Below are 22,049 nucleotides of genomic sequence, written 5' to 3'. Positions count from 1 at the left end.
CCGGGAGGGGCGGGGCGGGCACGTGCGCGCAGGGCCGGCAGCTGCGGCGCTCCCCATCCGGTGCGCACCGCGCAATGCGGCTGCCCTCCGGTCCGCTGTCCTGCCGGCCGCTGTGCCGCCTGCAATCCGCTCTCCTCCCAGTCCGGTGTGCGACGTGCAACGCACCGTCCTCCGGTCAACGCTCGCCCTGAGCGGCGTGTGACCGCCGGGATCGGGGCGAAGCGGCCGGGCCGTACCGCTGCTGCGGGGGCCGCCTCAGTGAGGGACGTGCCGCACCCCCGACCAGCCACCGAGCCCCGGCGGTTGTCACAAGCGTGTGACGACAGGCCCTAACCGAGCCGCGGGCGCTGTGGGTGGCTCGTGCCCCGGGACACCCGGCTGGGAAAGGCCAAGGCCGGAGCGACGCTCCAGCAGGACCGGCCAGGCGGGACGGTTGTGTCGGTTTATTTTGAAACCCACGTCAGCCGCCACGGCCCGGCCCGGCCCGGCCCGGCCCGGCGATGGCGGCGCCCCGCGCTGCCATGGCAACGCCGCCGCGCGGCACTGCGCCTGCGTACTCCCCGCCCTCCCGCTGACCGTTTATTAGGCCGCTGGTGTTTTTAAATCCCCTGCGCGCGCGCTGGCGGTTGGTTCCCCGGGGTGCGCTTTGATTGGTCGAGCGAGCCGTTTCCCCACCGCGCGTCGATTGGGTCGGAGCGGGCAGCGGGGGCGGGAGGGCGGCCCGTTGTGCCTTGTGATTGGCCGGCGGCCGCTGGTGGCGGGGAACGAGGGGTCGGGCGTGGGCTTGAGGAAGGCGCCGCAGCGCAGCGGGACGGGTCCGGTCCGGCCGCGGGCGCAGCGGCGGGAGGCGAGGCGGTTCCTGGTGCCTCCCCGCAGGGGGTGCGGCGGTAGTTAGGCCTTGGGGAGGGGGGTGTCACTGGCCGCTCCCCTCCTCCCTCAGGGGACGCTGGCAGGTCCCCTCTGGCGCCTGGCTGAGGGAGGGGCTGTCGCGGGCAGGCCCCGCGCCTGGGCGCTGTCCCGCACCGGCGTCCCGCAGCAGGGAGAAGAGGAGGGGACAGAGCTGCGGACGCCCCGCATGCACCCTGTCCTGCCCGGCCCGGCCCTGAGGTACCCGCTCCGCGTCGGGGAAACCGCTCTGGGAGGGTCCGCCGTACCCTTCCTCGCGAGGGGGGAAGGCGGTGCATCGCCCCCAGCCCGTCGGGGCACACGCTGGGCCCGATGCCGCTCTGCGAGTGTGGCTCTGGTTATAAAGTGCTATGGGGGTGTGTTTCTGATCCGTGCTTGCCAAAACCTGGTGAAAATAGTGGGGCTTTAACAAAAGTTTCCCCTTTTACAAGGCTAAATTAGGACTTATTTTGGTGGGCGTTTAGCTTGTAATGGGAAACTATTAACTGTCGCTGGAAACGTGAGAGGTAGGCGAGTTGCTTAGAGGGACGCCTTAAAAAAGAGAAAGTTCTTTCCTGGGAACTTGAGGAGATGCAAAGAAAGCACCTTGGCAAAGTTTGACGCTTCAAATACCTGCAAAGGAAGTTATTGTTTATTTGTGAAAAAGTGTTGAAACATTTGCCAAATGGTGTGGACTGTCAAATGTTTTGTATTTTACTTAATATACCTGGTTTAGGCCACTCTTAAAAAATGTAATCTTGCTTGTGTAAGTAAGTTTATGTGATTGCATACTAATTTCTTCAGGCCTCTTTGAAGTCTGATTGCAAATTTTGCACTATATTTGAGTTAAGCCAAGGCTTTATTTCAGAAGTCTTCAAAGCTGAAGTGGAGTGAATGCTGAATTTAAAAAGTGACTAAAACAGGGCTTTTGGAAGCTGATCGAATGTTAAGTTTGCTAAATCAAGATTTTCTGTGTGCCATGGGAGTTTCTAATGACCGATAACCTTTTCCTTTCCTACAATGTATCCAGAGCAGCTTTTTCTTGAGCTTTATCTGCAAACTTGTATTTTGGCCTACACATCTTCCAAGTTTACATGAAGGAACTGTCAGGTGGAAAATGAAAGTTTTGTGTTGACTTTGTAGTTCATATCCTTGACAACTTCATAGGACAAAGTTTCTGCTTCATTGGCCTGGACTTGAAACAAAAAAAGTACCAACAGCTTATGTATCCTATTTGTTGTTTTTCTTACAGCTTTACTCGTTTGTTCCTTCTTATAAATGCTGTTTGAAAGTACTAAGCTTAATCCATTTTCCTTTCCTATTTCTGTGATCTTCCCAGATTTGTTCCCGAAAGGATGGTCCCTTTCAGTTTCCCTCTGTCAAAGTGTGCACTTTGGGATCCAGTCCCTATGGGTGATGTCATTGGCTCACATATCACCTATTACAGGTATGAATAACCTTTTTTAAGTGGCTAAAGGTTAAAATAAATTAAGAATTATTATTCCAAGCCTCATTTTATCTTCTGAGTCTAGTGTATGACAAGGCAGAAAGGAAAAAACCAACTGGTGTGTTCATAATAGGTATATAGGGATTTTCATTGGAAAGATTTGAGTTTCCCTTTCTGTGGTGTGTTGCAGCCAAGTAGGTTGGAGGTGCCTCAATCTGAAGTAACTTACAATTTCTTTCAGTTTCTTTCCCATATGGAAAGATGTGAAAGTAACTGCATACTTGGAGTTTTCTTTAACATGTTTTTCCTTGTCTCTAAATATTTACAGAGAAAAAAATATTTTTGACAAACTGGATACAGGTAAAGTGCTTCAAGTAAAATATAAAACTAAGCATTTTGCTTGCTTCAGGAATCTGGATTAAAATGCTGAAAGTTCTGATGGGTTTTTTTTGTTGTTTAGAATGAGTCTAGAGGCAAATCTGAAGCACTTGTGAATTTCTAGGGCAGGATGTTCCAGACCTGACTTGTAAAACAAACGGAGGGTAAAATTGATCCTTATTACTTAAATGGGTAATTTTTATATAGAGTTACAAAAATCTTACTGTAGTTATTAGAGCAAGTATATGAGTAAATATATGCACATATAAGGGTGGACAGTCCTTACATACAGGTCAGAGGGGCCTCCACTTGTCCTTGCCACATAATTTTTTTTGAGCTAATATTAAAACCTCCAAGTTTTAACAAAGTTTAAAATAAATTACTTTTATGGAGGCACTTCACTTAGTTAACCTTGAGCAGGTAGGATTTGAGCCATCATCACATATTCACATAAACCAGTAGCTTTACGTTCAAGTTTGACCTCTTTCCCAGTCAAAATCAAATCAGCTGTCTCAAGCTAAAATAATGTTGATATATTTACTGCCCTAGATTTCAAACTTACTACCTTTTTTTACTAAATAGTGATTTTTATAATTACCTAGTCTTCTCCATACTTGCATTCCTGTGTCATTGAGCCCAGCCTGCTGTTGCTTTAAGCATCCACGCTAAATATTGTGCTAAAATGAGAGAACACCACATAAAGATTAATTAAGCTTTTTCGCCTATTCTACTCTTTAAACTTAGGAGAGTTTTTAGAGGTTCTGTGTTTTGGTCTTAGTGTTTCTAACTTTTTCCACCTTCTATTAAAATAATTCACTTGTGTTCATCTCTAGTTCTTGTGACAATGTTGCCCTTCAGATGAAAAAGCTTTTCTCTCTCCTTGTTACTTTTTCTCCATAGAAAAAAGCTCTTCTCTCTCCTAATTATTTATTCTCCATAAGAAAAATTGTTTCCCCTCCGATGTTGCTTTGCTGGACTAGTCAAGCCAAAATACTCTTGTTGAGATGATCATACAGAGCATTCTGTGGAGCTGCTCCAGTTAAAATGCGGCTTTCTTGAATATGAATAATTGGGGTGATGCACAGAACAGGAGCTAAAATTCCATTGACATTTTATACAATGTTGTTAATTCTAAGCTTTTTGTTGTTTAGGTCTTTGGGCTGTTTCTGTGTATATTCTTGTTAAGGACAAAAAAATATGGAAGCTATTGCAATGTAATAAATACTTTTTTAAAAAGCATTAAAGATAATTTGGGTCTTAAACTTGCTTATTGTCTCTTTTTAGAAACCCAAAGTTAGCTATGATGGAGAAAACCTTGCGACTTGCCTATCGCCATGCTAAGCAGAATGAGAAGAAATTATTTTCCTGTTTTTTGCTTGGGACTCTTGCAGTAGATGAAGGTAACTTAAACATCAGGGAGACAGACAATATTGGTTGGTTGAGTAAGCCGTTATCCAGGAGCCTGAGTTGTTGCAGTTGGACTCTGACTTTATTTATTTATTTATTTTAAAGATGGGGAAGGCATAACACTAACAATAGACCGCTTTGATCCTGGTCGGGAAGTTGCTGGTGGATCGGGCAAAATTCCAACTGCGTCTCTTCCTGGAGACTTTTTGATTCCATGTACAGTTCATGCCTGGGGACCTCCTTCAGATAATATTATAGTGCACAGTGCTGAAGATATCAGCTCGGCTTTCAAGGTAGGCAGCTCTTGGCAACTTTTGGGTCTCTTAAACAATAAACTGTCTTCTAGGCAGGAGACTGGACTATACACAGGGCTTGATTTCCAACCACCATCAATTTCAAACACAGCAAAGTTGTGACTGAAGCAAGACTATTCAGTTGGTTATGTGAAATGAGCTGCTCGAGTGTCATTGAAAATTATTTTGGAAATTATTAAAATCATTTAGCCTCTACAGGTGTTTAAGGATCTCAGTCTTTAATCTTGGACTAAAATCTTGCTGTCTGACCAAAGTTTTTCAGCTGGTCTGACCACTAAAACCAGCAAGACAACAGTGATTGCAGCAAACTTACTTAAACAAGAAAAATCAGCTTCTTCTTTCACATCTATCATGAATGAGTTGCAATATTTGCACAATTGTTGATAAAGTATTGCTAGGCAAGTGACTTGCAAGAAAGCATGTTAAGTCTATGTTGGTTAGTAGTTATAGCTGAAATGTGCGCCTGTTGCTTCTGTACTCTGCTGTAGACATATAATCTAGTAAATACACCTTCCCTTCCTGTAAACGTTTGCTTGTAGTTGTTGTGTGTATTTTATAATACAAATAATGCTTAGTTCACATCTAAACTTTCTCATGACAATCTATCCAGATGTTAAAATACAAATTTCTTGAATGCAAGTAAGAAAACTTTGACAGATCACCTTGAGCCTTCTAGTTGCCTGTTACTTTATTGATTTTTATACAAGTTAAGTAACCCCAGGTTTTCAAATACATCATAAAACAATGCTAAGATATGCATAGCTTAATTTCAAGTGTATTTTACGTTATTCATTATATTCAGTATAGCCATGAGCTTTGGAGACCTGGGTTAACGAGTTTTTATACAGTGCCTACTGCAATAGTAGCTGTGATTAATGATTTGAGTTCCTAGTGTAATATAACTTGAATCATGGTAGTCATATGAAGACAATTTAATGTATTTAACTTTTTTTTCTTTTCCCTACTTCTAGGGTCTGCAGCACAGCCTGTGCACTAAAGAACCACTGGATCTTTCTAAACTGCTCACTGTTAGAGCTCGCATTGTTTTCACAGAAAACCTGGATAATCTACATTTTAATTTTCACTGGGCTTCTATTACTGCAGCAAATATCTTGGAATACACCCCCGTGAAGTCTGTCCAAATTATTCCCACAGCCCTAGCAAGAAATTTGAACAGTCCTATGAATATTGCACAAGTTCAAGGAACTTATAAATGTGGGTGAGTAAAGGGTGATGTTAAAGCTATCAAAGCTGCCTGGCAGTTTGTTGCATTTCCTAAAGCAGGTAGGTAGGTGAGATCTTAACCAGTGCTTTGCTTTTTAGTAAAATAACTGGCATAAAAATAACATAACTTCTTGGACTTTGAAAAATTTAAAATGTTATAGACAAGAAACAGCAAATGGGGTGGGACAAAAATCTTAACTGGCTCAGTGGGAGTTCTTGCTTTGACTTCAGCAGAAGGATCTTCCTACTGGGACAGGGGAACACGCCTCTAATTAACATAATAAATATAAACAGCATCCAGCTTTTTAAACAATATCAGTGCTTGCCCTAGAATGAAAATCAGATGAATGTGCACCAAAGCTTTTTCTATTAATCGTGCTTATAAGATGATATTGGGGAATCGTCATTCCGACTGATAACTAAGTTAGCAGGGTGAACTAAGGAGAGATCAGGGAAATAATTTGAAGCAACTGAATGTCATTTTATTTTGAGAGACCTTGTGAATGCCTCTCTGAAAGTTACTCTTAAAATTTAACATGACTTGCACTTCTGGACTTGTTGTGAATACCATAATACTAAGCAAATTTTGTCCTTGATAATTCTTTGATACACAGGGATTTGATGAAAAGCTGAGGAGTTGCTATAAGTGTGGATGAAGAATGGTTTAGACTTTTGTTTTTCCCCCCTCCAACCTTTTTTTCTTACAGTGTTTTCTAAACTTGTATTTGTCTCTTCAGGATTTTTTCTGAAAGATTACCTTCCAAAATACTAAAATAACCTCCAACTTCTGCTTTCTTTCAGCTACCTTACTATGGACCAGACACGAAAATTGCTTTTGCTGCTCGAGTCTGATCCGAAGGCTTATGCTCTACCATTAGTTGGAGTGTAAGTGTTTGGCTCTGTTTGTACAGATTAATATACATGTTGATTTGAGATGTATTTGAGGAATTACATAGTGGAAACTTGGTAATGGAACTGTCTCTAATTGGATATTTCTTTTTGCTTCTAGTTGGCTGAGTGGAGTTACTCATATCTGTAGTCCTCAAGTCTGGGCCTGTTGCTTGCGATATTTATTCAGTTCTTCAATTCAGGAAAGGCAAGTCACTTTTATGTATAAAACATAGAAGCTAGTGGCTGCCTAAAAATGTGTTCCACAGAAATGCATGGCAACATGGGCTCTGTTCAAAGGTATTTGATGGAATTCTGTGATTTATATGTTATATAGGAGGTAAGGCTGTCTGTTTTAATTGTTCTTTCTGGTTTTGACTTCTGCCTCACAAATTTTCTATGGCTAAAGTGTTAGAAAGCTGGGCTGATATCTCAAAGACAGAAGAGGGTAAACATTAATATCATTAAGGTCGCTGCATTTTAGTTTAAGTAAGAAGCAGCAAACAGTAGTTGAAACAGTGGTGGGGTTTTGGTTTTGTTTTTGAACTTTTCTTATGGGTGTTTTCTTTGACATAAGCTTTCTCCCTGATTGTATCTGACCAACATATTGAAGCATATTGATCTGCAGCTAATACTATCTTGTTATGACTTTCTGTTAAATATTCCGGGTTTATAGTTTTTGTATTCTGACTTTTTTTTCATTGTGATGTTAGTAGATAATAATTCCTCATTCTCTACATCTTTTCACTTGTAACATTTGCCAAGTTCTATTTGTATGGAAGCTGGGAGGGAGTTCAGGTGTTTATAGTTCAAAACTGCTCTTCAGGTAAATGAGCTGAATTTAAATATGCTGTATGCATAAGAATTTCTTCTGCTTGACCACACTTGCTTTTATATTATGAAATAAAACCACATTTGATGAACAGATGTGTCTGTAATTACAGAATAGACTTTTTTCCCCTTAACAATTTAAATATGCCCAAATACAGATAAGAGCCCAATTAGATTATTAGATAGGCAAGTTAGATGCTTGACTCTCATTAGCTTTCACTGATTCCATCTTGGAAGTGGATTAGGCAGATTTGATGAACCATGCAAACAGAATTAACCTCTGCGGACTAACCGCTTAATCTGTGCATCATACATTTTTAACTCTTAAGTTGTAAGTATAATTTTAAAGTTGTGTGTGAATGTGTTTTTCAAGCATCTTGTTCCTACTGCTTTCTCTGTCACATATATTAAAGAAAAAACAAACACACACACCCCCCCCGAAACAAGCATATTACAAGTGCTATAAAAAGAAAAATTGTTCTGAAAGTAGTACTACCTTTTCCTGGAAACACACATTATTTTCATTATCTTTAATATTTTGTGTTAAATGTTGACTGTTGTTACTCACTGTTCTCAACCTGTAGAAAAAAGTTCAATATAATTTTTCTTCAAAAAATCTGTTTGCTAATGGGCATTTTTGGAATGTTTAGGGATAACTGAAACACTAACTGTCTTTATAATACATCTTCAATTGAATTATTATTTAAAAAAAAAAATCACAATATCATTTTTATAGATGTTTTCTTCTATCCTATGATTGAAGTCTTCCAGGAATTCATTTAAAGTACTAAGTGATCCTAAAGGTTTGAACTAGAAAGTGGACGAATTATTCCCAGTTCTCTACTTTGCTTTGATTCTTGCATATGGCATCAGTCATAAGTCCATCTGCTCTATCTCTAGTTCAATACCACTCAAAATGCAGTGGTTCACCAGATTGCTAAACTGTGTGATAGTTTGCTCAGTATATTGAGAAACTAAGGGCCTTCTTCCTGTTTCTTAATTTTTTAAGATGTGTTTTTTTCTATTTTAGGGTTTTTTCGGAATCTGGGAGTTTTCTTATTGTGCTTTATTCATTGACACACAAGGAACCAGAGTTTTATGAGTGTGTTCCATGCAGTGGACAGACTGAACTAGGGTTTCAGATCTTAACTTGCAATGAAACAGTACACCTCTTCAAAGTAAGTGGCTTGGTTTCCTGCTGCATCATGGTGCTTTAAAATTTGACTTTTAATGTAAGTACTTAAAGGAGAAGTCACTATAATGTGACCCAAATGGAACTGCAGTGTTTGAAAATGATGTAGCTCTATAAAGCTACATTTTTACAGTGATTACTGTCAGTTCAGTTTCTCTCAAATCAAGAGATGACCTCCAAAGTCAGCAACTGCTCATTTTTCTAATAGCATTAAGAATCTGTCTTTTAAAATATAGTGTGCTGTGTTGGACTTGGTTAGTGCTCCTTCTTCCTAATGACCTTTGAGCAGAGATTCGGATTTTCTGTAGCATTTGTTAATCTGGTATGCTATGTGCATGCTGGGCACATCTAACAACTGCTGCGGGTGATGCACATCAGTGCTTTCTGGAGAGCAAAGCTAGGTACTTGCGCTTCACTTGAAGTTGAATGCAAAAAGGAATTTAGTGGTTGCTAATCTGCAGATCTCTTGCTGCGCTACAGTAACAAAGCAGGAAAAATTTTATCTTTGTGCAAAGTAACTCTTTGAAAGAATTTGATACAAAGTCTGGGAGATAACTAATAAGGTTTGAGGAAATTCTAGGAAACGCAGTTCCTTACGTGTTTTCCTAGGCTTGTACAGAACCTGAAGTTGAATTGTTAATCTGCTTGATAAATGTTCCTATGCTCTGGCAGAGAAGCAGCTAGTGTCATGTGTGTCCTATGCTGTTTACTCTGTTCTCTTTCCAATTAAATTTCCCTGTTCAGGGCTGCCTTCCACCTTTAGCCTAGGTACAGCTTAGCTTTCTGAAGATGACAAGCCTCTTAAGAGGCTCACTTCTGTTGTCTCGAGGACTTGCCCAGCTGTGGTGTGTGAAACAGCATAGGAACAGTTGCTGTTTCCTATAGTGGTGAAGGCTTGTGGAAGAGTATCTAAGCAGTTACAGCAAGGAAGCATCTGCTCATGGCTATAATTAGGCCAACTACTTTAGAGTAGCAGGGGGAACAGTGTTAAACAGGAAGAGAAGTTGCCTGCCTCCTTGTAGTGGTGAAAGAATTGAGAATTGAAAGTAGAGGACAAGCAGCAAATAATCAGATATAAACATCCTTAAAACTATTTCTTTAGGAGTAGTGATTAAAAGTTGAAAGTTCCATGCTTCACAAATACAGAAAATTTCATTCCAGAATGTTGAACCTTCAGGCAAGAGCCCTATCCAGTTTGAGTTGAGTGCAGAAAACCAAAATGCAGAAACTGAGTTCTTCAGCAGAGTTTGCAAGACACTTCCTGTCAGAAGGTAAATCTTTCAGATGTCATTTATACACAAAAATTAAATACTTACTGGATGAGGTTTTTGACCTCTGCTGTGCCAAGTGTCAGTTTAGCTGTGCATACAGTGATCTTCTCGCATTAAAATCTGTGTATGTGCTTTTGTTTATTCCTAGAGCTAATACTCTTCAAGTAAGACGGTCAAGCTGACCATATTCCAAGAGAAACTACTCATAGTTCTACTCTTGATACTGGTGGTTGTAATTTATACAGTGGATGTTTCTAAAAAGGCTTCCTTACTGATGGAGCTTAGTTCACTGTATTAAGCTTTCTGTGTGATCTGTCCTTTGAAGCAAATCTCTAATTGAAATCTACTTAAGTGGGTAAAAATTCCTTTTTCGTTCTGATTTTTCAGAGCTGCAAGACCTGGATAGGTTGAAACTTAGGGATTTTTAAGAACCTGACTTATCCATCAAATTTTTATCTGTGACTATAAGATGACCTTTATTTTCTTTTGAGCAATGTTACAATCTTTACTGTAGCACTCCCTATCTTTCTAATATAAATCAGTGCTTTGCTGTTAGAATGTCACTTAAAAGGTGTGTATGTCTGAGGGTGTGGGGAGGGAGGGTTAGTATCTTTTTGCCCAAAAGCAGCATTTGTATTTTTACTGTTTGATCTTAGAACTGTTTGCTGTGTGGACTCCCTAGCTAACCAGGGAGGAGGCATATAGCAACTGCTTCTTGAAAAAATGATGCTGATATTGCACTGTAGATGGCACAGTGAAAAACGCGAAGATTCATGTCACTGCTGCCAAATCTGACAAGCAAACATTTTCAGTTTGATTTATGTTGGTTTTAGTCCTCCCCAAGGCTGTTCACCCAGCAAGTTGTCAGCAAGTGATCATGACTCTGGTGTAGAAGATGAGGATTTATCCCCCAGACCAATTCCAAGTCCTCACCCAGTGAGTCAACAGGTAACTAAGTAAATAATTGTTCTAGGCATCTCAGATGTGACACTTACAGCAGCAGAACTCATTGCAAGGGGACTGGAGAGTATAAAGCTTCTGTCTCAAAGTGGTAGCAGGGGAAAACAGAACTGAAGAAATGGACCAAGAGCTCCTGCTCTAATTAACCTGCCTTTTTTCCAGGATTATAGGCACTTTCATTCCTGTATAAGCTAGGATTTGGGAACAGAGATAGTGGGTTCTACTTTGGGAATCTTGCTACCATTAAATGGAAGAGCCATGGTGTCTGAGGCAAAGATAGAGGCAGCAAACTTTCTTGTATATTTCTGGGTAAATGCAATAGAGATCTGCTGGTCTGTCCTTTTTTTCTGGAGCAGATACAAATATAATGAAATAGCAGCCCTCATACACCATAGGTCTAGAAGGATGTGACAGCTGTGGATTATAAAATATGTTCTGTTGCACCTATCTACTGGGTCTAAGAATAGTAAGAGGGAACACGTAGCCCAATTCTTGAAGGGGAAAGATCCATACTCTGAAACGCACTCCAGGATGGCAGGATGACATGACATTTGTAGATATGGCTGTTATGCCATGAGAAAGCAGTTTTGTGTTTTAAGAATGATCCTAGAGATCTTGCTGCTTTTTCTGTACCTGGATTCTCCAGTCTTTAGAAAGTGTTCAATGTGTAGTTGGTTTGGAGCTGGTAATGGTCATATACTGATTTTAAATGAAAACATTTTCTTTGAAATTCTGCATGTGAAGAGCTGAAAGACAATATTTTAAAATGATCTTAAACTTGCTTGTGTAATTGTCCCTTCAGGTTACCAGGATCTTTCCTTCAGTTCCTGAACTGTCGCTTGTTTTGGATGGGAGTTTCATAGAATCAGGACAATTGCCTAAGCTTATGAGGACTTCAAATACTAAAAGTCTACCCTCAGCACTACCTCAGCCTATTAAAAAGAAATGGTGCTTGGGTTCTACATATTACCCTGCCCAGTACTCTGAAGACAAGAAAAACTTTTCTGCTAATACGGGAGATCCCTCTTTGAGGCAATTACCAAACCATTTAGACCAGAAAATTCTGACTTCAAGGCCTTCCAGAGGAAAGCAAGCTCTACTAGAGCAACAGTTGCACTGTAAGAAAGCTTGCCCTCAATCAAGAAAAAGCTCTGGATCTTCTTCTCCTTCAACCCCTTGTAGTGGGCCTTCCCCAGATACATCTGTGCATCACCCCAGAAAACCATCAGAAAGACTTGTATTAAATCCCGATGGAGTCGCACAGCAGGGAGAGCATCCAATTAGAAGAACATCAATATCCAGTTCCAAGCAGCTTCCTGCTGTTACGCAGCCAGTCCTCCACACCTCTGCTTTTTCACCACTGAGCTGCAGAAGACCACCAGAACTGCAGGTGCCAGTTCAAGTGCCACCTTGCTGTCCAGCCGGTGCATGCAACTGTCACTTTCCTGCTTCCATCCAATATAATCCGATAAACTCATGGCAAGGAATTGGTAAAATGAGCCCCAAACATGGAGTGGAAATCCAATCGGAGATGGCTCAACAGAATCCATGTGCAATGCTCCATCAAAATATCATTTGTCCAAATATTTGCTGCAATCCAGGAGGTACCATAAGCAGCCCTATAAGCATGGGATACCATGGGAAAATGGGGAACTGTTCTCTCGACAATAGCTTATCACCTGGAACAAGACTGCCTTCAAGTGCCAGCCCCTCTAGTCCGCAGTTTTGTGCAGCCCACTCACCTTGCCTGCACATGCCTGCTTCTAAAGTGGGATCAGATAATGGAATGATGGGATTATCTCCAGATGCGTACCGGGTTCTTACAGAACAAGATAGACAACTCAAATTACTTCAAGCTCAGGTTTGTGGAAATGGCAGCTTTCTCCTCTGCTCTCTTAGTGATTGTGCTTTGATAGTTCCCCTGCCAAAGGAATTAAATTAACTGTTGTCTATCCTTGTTGGAACAAGAGAGCCTGTCATATCAGGTCCAGTTTGGGAGTGCAGGAGGGTCCTGATTAGCACTGCTAATTGGTTGTCCCTTAAAACAAATGAAAACTATTTGACTCCTGATTAGATTTTCCATTTATTTTTATCATATTTCCATAACATGAAGGTTTCCCTTTTAGCAGACTGTTTTATAATGCAAACAGATATGCCTTCTATATAAATGCTTTCCTATACATATGCTTGTCTACGTAAAAAACAAAATTAAAAAAAAATTACTGCATGGGCTATAGACTTTGGAATTATTGTTAGTGTACAGGTAAAGCACAGAACGTTCTCATGTATTGCTTTGCACACCTTCAAGCCTGCGGCTTCCTGAGCTATTGAGGCTGTTGCTTAGAAAACTTCAGTTGTCTGCAGCAGACTGGCAGAATTCATCAGGTGTTTGTTCCTGGACTGAAAAAATGGGCTTTGCTGGTCTCCCTAAGTTCTGTTTCGATACCAGGTTACGTTTCTTCAAAATATCGACCTCTTGAGTTACGCTGCTGGCCCTGTATTTTGCAGGGTATGATTTGGGGCTGAAGAACCAGAGTTTAAATTTTGTGGCTGGTGATGAATGATAGGAATAGGAAAGTTGGTACAATTGCTCACAATACATATTTTTCCTGCTTAAACCAGAAAATTGCAACTGCAATATGCTTTAAATATAGTTGCTGACTGTAAAGTCAAGCTCTCAAACATGGGTTGTGCATGAGGGAGGGAAACCCCTCCTTACTATGTAAATGCAGCCTTCACTGTTATGATACTTCTCCATGGAGCTGTGAACTAATCAGTGAACAGGGTGGATGCAAATACTAGAGTGAAGATTGCCTGGGCAACCTTAATTTTATCATTTAAGTGCTTAGTTTTGTAATTAGTACAAAGTTAATTTAGCATGGTGTAGGGACAGTTGGCATATAAATCCTTGGCTGGTAAGTCGGTAATAGGCTTTATATGTGAATAAAAGGGACAGAGTAATTCCAACAAGTGCAGTACAAATAGGCTTTACTCAAGTTGTCTTGGTATAGTTCTGCCAGCGTGCTTAAAACCTCTTCTTGGCTAGTTCTGCCGATGTCAAAATTGATGTTCTGATTTATGCTGCGTGCACTGCTGAGAACTGGAAGGTTATCGGACTTCTGTGGCAATGCAGCCTGGATTTGAATCCAGACCTTAGAGGAGCCCAATTTAGTAATTCACTTTTGCCTATTATACTTTATATTTTATTGTACAAACTATAACTTTCTGATAACCGTTACAGATCCAACGCTTACTGGAAGCACAGGCTCGTCAGGCTTGTTCCTCTGAACCAGCTGCAGCTAGCTGTGCTCTGCAGCCCGAGAAGCAAGGGGACCTTGTTTCTATGGAAACACAGTCCTCACCAGGTTCTCACATGAAGAAAAGTGTGAGCATTGCTGTCAGCACAGGTAACGCTTTTTATTCTTTAAAAATAGACTGGCATCGCTTTTTCTGGATGTTTCTGTGATTTGTTTGGGCATGGAGGGAATGTTTTGCAGAAATGCTGAATGTACGCAAACACGTACCTAGATACAAAGACCAGCTAAGTTCTCTAGGCGTTACTTGCAAGTTTAGGCTGGAGCTACTTTTGTCTTTGGCCTGCAATGGCAGTGAGTGCCATCACTGGAAGAATTATTTTTTCCAATAGCTTTAGCAAGGTCTTCTATTTTAAACTGTGCCTTATTGAAAGAAAAAAAAATCCACATATTTTTTGAATTAATACACTGTTTTTAAAAGTAATAGCTTCTATCCCATCTGGTGTTCTCTTAAATATATTACTGATGTTTTTTGTAAGTCATGCATTTACATGCATGGAGAGGAGACTGTATTTGCTTTAATTTTAGCAGGTTATGCAGCTGTGTCTGTAAAGTTACATATTAATGTGTTGGTTCCTGTTAAATCCATGGAAATATTGTGGTTAGTCTGGAGGAAATGTTCAAACTGGCTCAAGGTCAATGCATTAAAATGCTTTAATACAACCATTTATTTTCATCAAGTGTGCTTTGGAAGAAACTAGGACTTGAATGATGTTTTGGCAACTCTTAGCTGTTCTAAACCCTAAATCACTTTTAAAATGGTGGAAAAAAAACCTGAATGTGAGGAAATGATTCCTCTAGCTTTACAAAGCCAAAGGGTCTCAGAAGATAGTAATGACTTTCCTTAAATGGGTAAATCTCTAATTCTCTTCTAGGTGCTAGCTTATTTTGGAATACGGCCTCAGAAAAACAAGACGACTCCATGCCACAAGGAGAAAAAAAGGATGAAGAGATTTCTAAGGAAGACATAAGTATTTCAATTAACGCTGAACAGGATGCAAGTAATACAAGTATTGCTTCTTCCTTAAAGGTGGTTGACATGCCCAGCTTTGTCGACAGTATACATCTTGTGGAAGAAGGAACTAATCAGAACACTCTTCAGTAAGTAACCGGAAATATCTTGTGTTCATATAATAAGCTGAACTGTCTTTCATAAGTTACTACTTCCATAATTATTTTTTTCAGGAGTTATAGTCACCTGACTTCAGTCATTGTGTTCTTTCCCTTCTTTGTTTTTTAATTATGCTTCAAATTGTACAGTTCACCAAAACACAGTTGCCTTTAGCACCTGCATTTATCAGTCATGCACATTTGGCTAGCCTACCTATCAGCAGCAGCTGATGGCCAAAGCCTTTAACTTGGAAAAGCATGTACAGTGCTGGCAGCATTCCCTTCCTTACCTTAAATCCTGAGGGGGAAAGGGGACGCTGCTGTAGTCAGTTGTTTTCCTACAGTGGCTTTTCCCTGTCAGCATTCAGAACCCTCTTAATTCTGAGGGGCTTAGGATGAGGGGTTTATGATTATATGACTGTTCCCTGAATTTCTCTGTTTTACACCTAATTACTTTGTGTGTAGTGAATGCAGGTACCAACTTCACTGCTGTTAATTATTTTTAAGCTCAGATTCTTTATAGTGCAATGACTAATCTCAGACTAATTTGGGAAGTGATTTTAAAAATATTTTTAGTGATCTATATGGGTGTTATTTTTACACAGTGCTCAACAATTTAGCACTTTTAATGATCTAATATTCCCTAAGTATAAGAAGCCAAAGGAGGGGGAATATCCTTCCAGTTAAATTAGGTTTCTAAAATAATCATATTGGGAAAGATGATGATAATTAAGCTATAACTTAAATATTCATAGTCCTTGATTAAAGTACTATCTGCAAACATATACTGCTACCATAAATGTTACTGATTCAAATCAGTCTTTTGAATGTTGTATTTTTGAGAGATGCCATCTTAAGGTTCTCTTCAACTTGGATTCATAAACCTGTAAAATATAGCTGTATAAGTATCTTATAGTAAGAATGTAGAGCACCACCCAGATTTCTTTGAGGAGGAGGCGAACATTTTTGGGAATGATGAATAATTGCTAGTGTAACAGTAACTGATAACCTACATTGACTATCTAGTATGTCACGTGGTTTAAATCTTATCGCTTTCAACACAGGCAATTGATCAGTTGACTTCTGAAATTCCCTTATCTTACACTTGTCTCCCGAGGAGGAACAGGAAGGGGGAGGAGGGTCGCTTAAGGATCTCCTCAGGGTGATAGTACTATTGATATGTCTGGTCTCAAAAGGTTTATGCGATGCACACAGCGGCTAGCTGAAGGGGATGCAGAGCATCGCATTGTAACTCATTCTAGAATATTTACCCTTTTTATCTGGAAACTTCAGGATAGATTATGGTTCCTCTTTCACATCTGCTATTGAGAAATATTTCAACTAGGTGTTTGTTCTCAGTTCATGATACTCAGTGTGCCGTGTGCATTGTACAAGTGTGTACTTGTAACAGTGTCTTTGAGAAGACTTTAAAGTGTTTTTAAACTGGGAATCTCATTATCAGTTACCTTGGTAAAAACAGCTTTTTGAATAAGTCATGTTTCAGAACATATGGAAGATACATCACTCCTAAAGGCTTTTAGGTGTCCATAAAAATGCTGAAAACATAAGACAAACTCCAAATTGTTAATAACTTTAATTTCATCTGCTTTAAGGTTAAATCATACAGTGTCATTGAGTTTTGACTGGTCCAGAGAAGCCATTGCCATTTTCAAATCATCTTCTGAAAAACTAGTCACGCTGTTGTAGTTTCACCCTGCGGGGTGTATTTCCTCAGTCCTCAAATTACTTTGGAAAGAAAATGACTGCAGAAAGGAGCAAAGCCTCCAGCAGAAGACAAACCAAGAAATGTTAGGATCTGTTTCCAGCACTCGATTTTTCTCCTCTTCTGGTGTTCATGAAAAGATAAGGTGCCCACAGTGATACTTGTGCTTTCTGTTTCAAGGAAATATCTAGCTATTTCTGTGTTCTCTTTCAGAAATGGAAACATTTCCCAAGCACTTGTTCGCAGTTCATCCTTGGAAGAAAGTATTAGCGTGTCTTTACAGAAAGAACCAACAGAGGGAGCCAGCAACCATGTGGTGGTAACAAGTGAGCAAAACTCAGAGCCACCTGCCTCGTTGCTGCCTCGGCGTCCATCGGAGGATCAGAAGCTTTACCAGGACTTACTGGTAAGTCGTTTAAATCTTATATTCTGCACTGAATGCAAGAGTCAAAACAGCACACTGCTGAAGTTTTGGTGTGGTATTGGCATGAATGAAAATTGCGTGCGGTTTTCAAATTCACATGTTGTGCTCTACAGAAAAGTTCCAAGTTTGTGGTGCTTCATTTTTTAAGGTTTAAGCGGTTATTCTGTACTTCACTCTTCCATGCGTATGTGGAGTACTGTCTTCTGCTTAATAAATAATAATTCTCTAGTTAAAAGATAAAGTCAGTTGATAACTTCCCCAATTAGTGCCCTTTAAAATGGCATGGCATTTTACCTTCAAGTCCCTTAAAGGGCAGATGCTTTTATCTTGAAGAGTATCAGTATGTGATGTGTTTAATTTCAGAACAGACTCTTAGAGAAAGCTTGAAATGTAAGATATTCCAGTGTTTGACTACACTGCTGTGAGTTTACGTGATTGCATCTGAACTGAATCTGAATTTGGCTTGTTTGTCAGAATAAGCTGTTAACCCATCTAGTTGTATTTTAAGTTGCATAAGAATAAACCAGGATTTTGGTTTTTTGACAACTCCTGCATGTCATGATGTTCTTGTCCACGTGGTCTCTCCTCTGCTCCCTTTTTCTGTAGGGCCAAGTAAACCACCTCTTAAAGTCCTCGGAAGAGCAAGATCACTTGCCTGTTAAAGCAGGATTTGTTAATGATGATGGTCCCAAGTATCAGAATATTGATGATACAACAGAAATGGCTTCAGAGACTGACATGGGAGTGGTGGATAAAGAGAGCGTGATCAGTGCTACACTCAAACAACTGAAGAGTCTTGGAGTGACAATTGACTCACCTGGCAAAATGAAGAAAAATACACACAAAGTGGAGAATGCCAGGTAAAATACTGGTTGTTTGGAGTAGTAATTTGTAGATCCAACCAAAAATGAAGATTAGCTGAATGAGCAAAGAGAAGGGACTGTGTTCCCTGCCACTAGGGATTTGTTTGGCAACTTGATCCACATTTCCTGCAAAGATGAAACACTGGCTTATGCTATGGGTATTTTGGATAGGTTTAAGAGCTCTGCTAGCAAAACTCAGATTATTTAAATATAACACAAGTAGCTCTAGCTGTTAGAGCATCTGGCGATTCTTAAAATATTGTGCATGCAGTAGCACAAAATTCCCTAGAATAATAGCGAAGCTGCTTGAGTAATTTCAGTCCTTTGGGCTATGTAAAAGTATTCCAGAAAAACACTGGGCTTGGGAGGCTGAATGTTAAGCAGCTATATGTTTTGTCACTGCTTCTTAACCCTTGTCTTGCACTTCACCAGTATAAGTGAAATTGTTATCGTGGCTTTGATATACAATCAAAACTGGTTCTGTCCTAATCACTTGTTATTGTGAGTGCTTTGACTTGAAACAGTGAGGGTGCAGTGGCTGGAGAGGGAAACGGCCTCGCTGAAACAGAAGAAGGAGCAAAAGTAATTTCTGAAGAAGGTGTTTGAAGCACAGGAATTTACTTACGTAGCTGCTTAGGCGTAGGCTGACTGCCTGGTACAGCTTTGCTTTCATCCTTACTGTCTTCTTGATACTAGTACATAACTGTTAAGTAAACAAAAAAGTCTAACCGTCTCCTAACTAATCTTCTCTTCAGCTATGTGTCAAAAGCTGTTTCCAGTCATACAGTTTCTAAGCTCTTTTCTCTCATTTTCATTTGAATTTCATCAGGTGTTTTTCTGGAATTTCTGGGCTACCTTCCTGGCTGGAGTGTCTGTCAGTGTTCTTTTAATGTCAATAATATGCTAATAAGTGAACCATAACTGGAATTCTTGGGATTTTTTCTTCAAACTTGGGGAGCAGGGTGGGATTCTTCCTTCTGCCACTTTCATGACTGATAAACAATTCTGAGAAATGGTCTATAGCTCAATAGAGAAGGAAACAACAGTACAACCCCATAGCATAGTTAGTGGTTGTTCATCTGAGCCAGGAGTTTACTCTCCCTAAGCAAACTTCAGAATCTGTGCTCAGTGAAATAGGAAGACTCTTAACTCTCAACATGAGGAGTTTGGGTTTATGAACTAGTTTGTGACACAGGTACTAAATGCACTAGTTTATAACCACTACCAGTATACTAGAGCTTGTCCTTTCAGTCTCTAAACTAAACACCTAATGTATGCAAGAAATTGGTATGCCAAGCAACAGAACGAATGAGCATTTCCCTTACTGAAGGATGCCTTCAAAAACTAGAACCTTGTAGGCTTCTGGAAACAGATACTATGTCAGAGTTCCTGTAAAAATCCTGGAATTGGCATGCATTGGGAAAGAGGAGATGTTCTTGGTCTCTGTCACTGGGCTTGTATTTTCTATCTAGATATAAATTTTGGGTTGGATGGCAGCATCTAGAGTGTTATAGCCAGAGGCATATAGTGTCACATTCACTGGTGAGAATAGACCAAGAGCTCAAACCTGCTTTAAAAACAAAACCAGCTCTGAAACCTGCTAGAGGCAGGCTCTTCTTCATATGACAGTTGTGGTTAGTATTGAATCAGAAGGTAATTATCATCAATTCTCTAACACAGTATTTGGGTACTGTCGGTGTGAGTAGCTGGAGAGCTGCTTTTTAGTATGTGCAGAATGTATGATCTTGGCACCGAGCAGCCTGATCGAGCTGTGGTGTTCAGAAGGAAGGAAAAATCAGTACAGCAAGCAAAATGAAATTACCAGATTATATTGTAAAATGCATACTTTTCCTGTAATGCTAAACTAACTTTTTGATGCTTTATTTCAGCATCTTAGCGTGCATAAATCCTGAAGCAGTGGTTCCTGGACTAAATTATATGTCATTTGCCAACATCAGCATGTGTGGCTTAACTCCTAATGTTGTTGATCTGAGCATGGAAGCAAACGCTATAGCACTCAAGTATCTCAGTGAAAATCAGTTATCTCGACTTTCTTTCAGTCGCTCAGGCCAAAATCCCCCTGCAGATTTCTCTTTCCAAGACCTGTTGCATACAAATATGGACAAGAGCATGGTGGGTCTTAGCTTAATTTCACCAAACAATATGTCTTTTGCAACCAAGAAGTACATGAAGCGATATGGGCTGATACAGGGCAATGACAGTAGTGAAGATGAAGAGGAACTGCAGGTTCCAGATAGCAGTTCTGGCACTGTCAAAAGCAAAAGCATGCTGGACAAAAACTGTACCCCTGTGTTGGATGGCTTCAACCACTGGACTGAATTATCTAAAAGAGTTGATGGAAGGCTTCCCATTCATCTAAAAAGTCACAGCAGAGAGTTGACTACTAATGCTTCTCCATCAGAATTAAACAGCCCTGTATTAAGAAATATTACAAATGAAATTTTTCCTCCCAGAGCAGATCAAGCAGATGAAAACTCGGTTCAGATTTTAAAGGATTTAAAATCAAAAACCAAATTGTTTCCTGGGAGAGTTGAATTCACTGAACAACCTGGCAGGAAAGATGAAGGAGATCTTCAGGTCTTCACTGGAAATCTGCATACTCCAGCCCTTGAAACATTAAACCAGTCAAACAGCATGAATTCTGTTGGCACCATTCTTGATGTGAAACAACTCAGGCAGTTGCCAAAGTTGTTCTGAACATCCCCTGAGACGGCTGGCCAACCACTGCTTCAAATCTGAGAGGGTCTCCTCTGTAAAAGACTACAGGAAACCAAGGATTAAGCTATCTTTGAAGAGGTGACTCTGTTCTAGCAATGTAAAACTTGCAGAACTGAGTTTTCAGCCCAGGTCGGAGACAGTCACCTCTAAATGCCTGGTTGAGTCAGTGCTGAGCAGCACTGAAGTACGTGTGCACTTTCATTTAAAGTTAGGCGTGATTTTAAAGCATCTAAAAGGCGAGTCAACTTGAGCCCAAGATGTACCCTTAATATACTTTTAACAATGATGCTTATTTAAATGTTCTTCTGTTGACTTTTTTTAAAACACTGACTTCTACATGTTTGTGCCAACTGTGAGACATTAATATTGTGTGTGGCAGAGCAGGGATAACAGAGCTAAAGCACTAATTTCTAGAAATTTACTGAAATGGCTGGATTACTGTGTAGGCGGGGGGGTCTCTGGTGGAAAGGGAAGTATAACTGTGGCTTTACTTCGCATAAAATTATTTTGAATTCAGCCAAAATGGCACAAATAACTCTCTGTATCATGAAATCTTGGAAGGAAGTTGGAAAAACTAGCACTTTTAAAACTTTTGTGATTTTTATTTTTTTTCCTGGATGAATGTTTTCTATTTATTTAAGAAGTACATATTGCTCATAAAGGTCAAAGATTCCATTAAAAAAAAAAAAGCCTCACTTGTCTGATGTAGCCTTTATTTAACATTTACCACTTCCCAGTCATGGTTTAGAATGGCTGACTGGAAGTGTGAGGATGTCACTTGCTACTGAATTCTTCAAGAATGCCAATATTGGGTGGTGGGGTAAGCAAAAATAATATATTTTACTTTGTTCTGTATTAACCTACAAATATTCTGTCATCAACCACTACAGTCTATTAATGAAACAGCCCTTTTCCATCACCCTGTGATGATAATATTCCACAAGTTGAGGAATTCAGTTATTTATTGTTTAATGATTCCATTTCTGTTAAGACTTTGACTTTTGTTCAATTTTTAGGCGTAGTAAATATTTTTGTGGTTACTAGCCCGTTGTCTTACGTTACATAGTAACCCACCAGTG

General features: G+C 40.2%; 1 protein-coding gene across 2 annotated transcripts; it reads left to right on the top strand.

The window, feature by feature from the left end:
• The first annotated feature begins 58 nt into the window (after positions 1–58).
• Positions 59–21,628, top strand: STIL (STIL centriolar assembly protein). Of its 2 annotated transcripts, none has more exons than XM_075508722.1 (16): positions 59–1,107; positions 2,225–2,332; positions 3,995–4,110; positions 4,223–4,410; positions 5,403–5,650; positions 6,457–6,540; positions 6,665–6,751; positions 8,405–8,552; positions 9,728–9,837; positions 10,671–10,773; positions 11,600–12,658; positions 14,039–14,204; positions 14,987–15,212; positions 17,158–17,350; positions 17,975–18,228; positions 20,121–21,628. In XM_075508722.1, the coding sequence occupies exons 1-16, from the start codon at positions 1,076–1,078 to the stop codon at positions 20,947–20,949; spliced, it is 3,951 nt and encodes a 1,316-aa protein (XP_075364837.1). In that variant the 5' UTR covers positions 59–1,075; the 3' UTR covers positions 20,950–21,628. The 2 variants fall into 2 exon arrangements, with proteins under 2 accessions (XP_075364837.1, XP_075364836.1); XM_075508721.1 differs by having other exon boundaries at positions 10,671–10,785.
• Positions 21,629–22,049: the final 421 nt, after the last annotated feature.

The sequence above is a fragment of the Mycteria americana genome, chromosome 7, assembly GCF_035582795.1.
Source record: "Mycteria americana isolate JAX WOST 10 ecotype Jacksonville Zoo and Gardens chromosome 7, USCA_MyAme_1.0, whole genome shotgun sequence".
NCBI classification, from domain to species: domain Eukaryota; kingdom Metazoa; phylum Chordata; class Aves; order Ciconiiformes; family Ciconiidae; genus Mycteria; species Mycteria americana.
Note: the sequence above shows the minus strand (reverse complement) of the source record. Positions and strands in the feature narration are given on the sequence as shown.

Excerpts from the sequence above, each read along its gene's own strand:
- STIL (XM_075508721.1), top strand. The coding sequence starts at position 1,076 with ATGCACCCTGTCCTGCCCGGCCCGGCCCTGAG. Across the intron at positions 2,333-3,994 it reads TCACATATCACCTATTACAG|AAACCCAAAGTTAGCTATGA; the intron begins GTATGAATAACC and ends GTCTCTTTTTAG. Across the intron at positions 17,351-17,974 it reads AGCTTTACCAGGACTTACTG|GGCCAAGTAAACCACCTCTT; the intron begins GTAAGTCGTTTA and ends CTTTTTCTGTAG.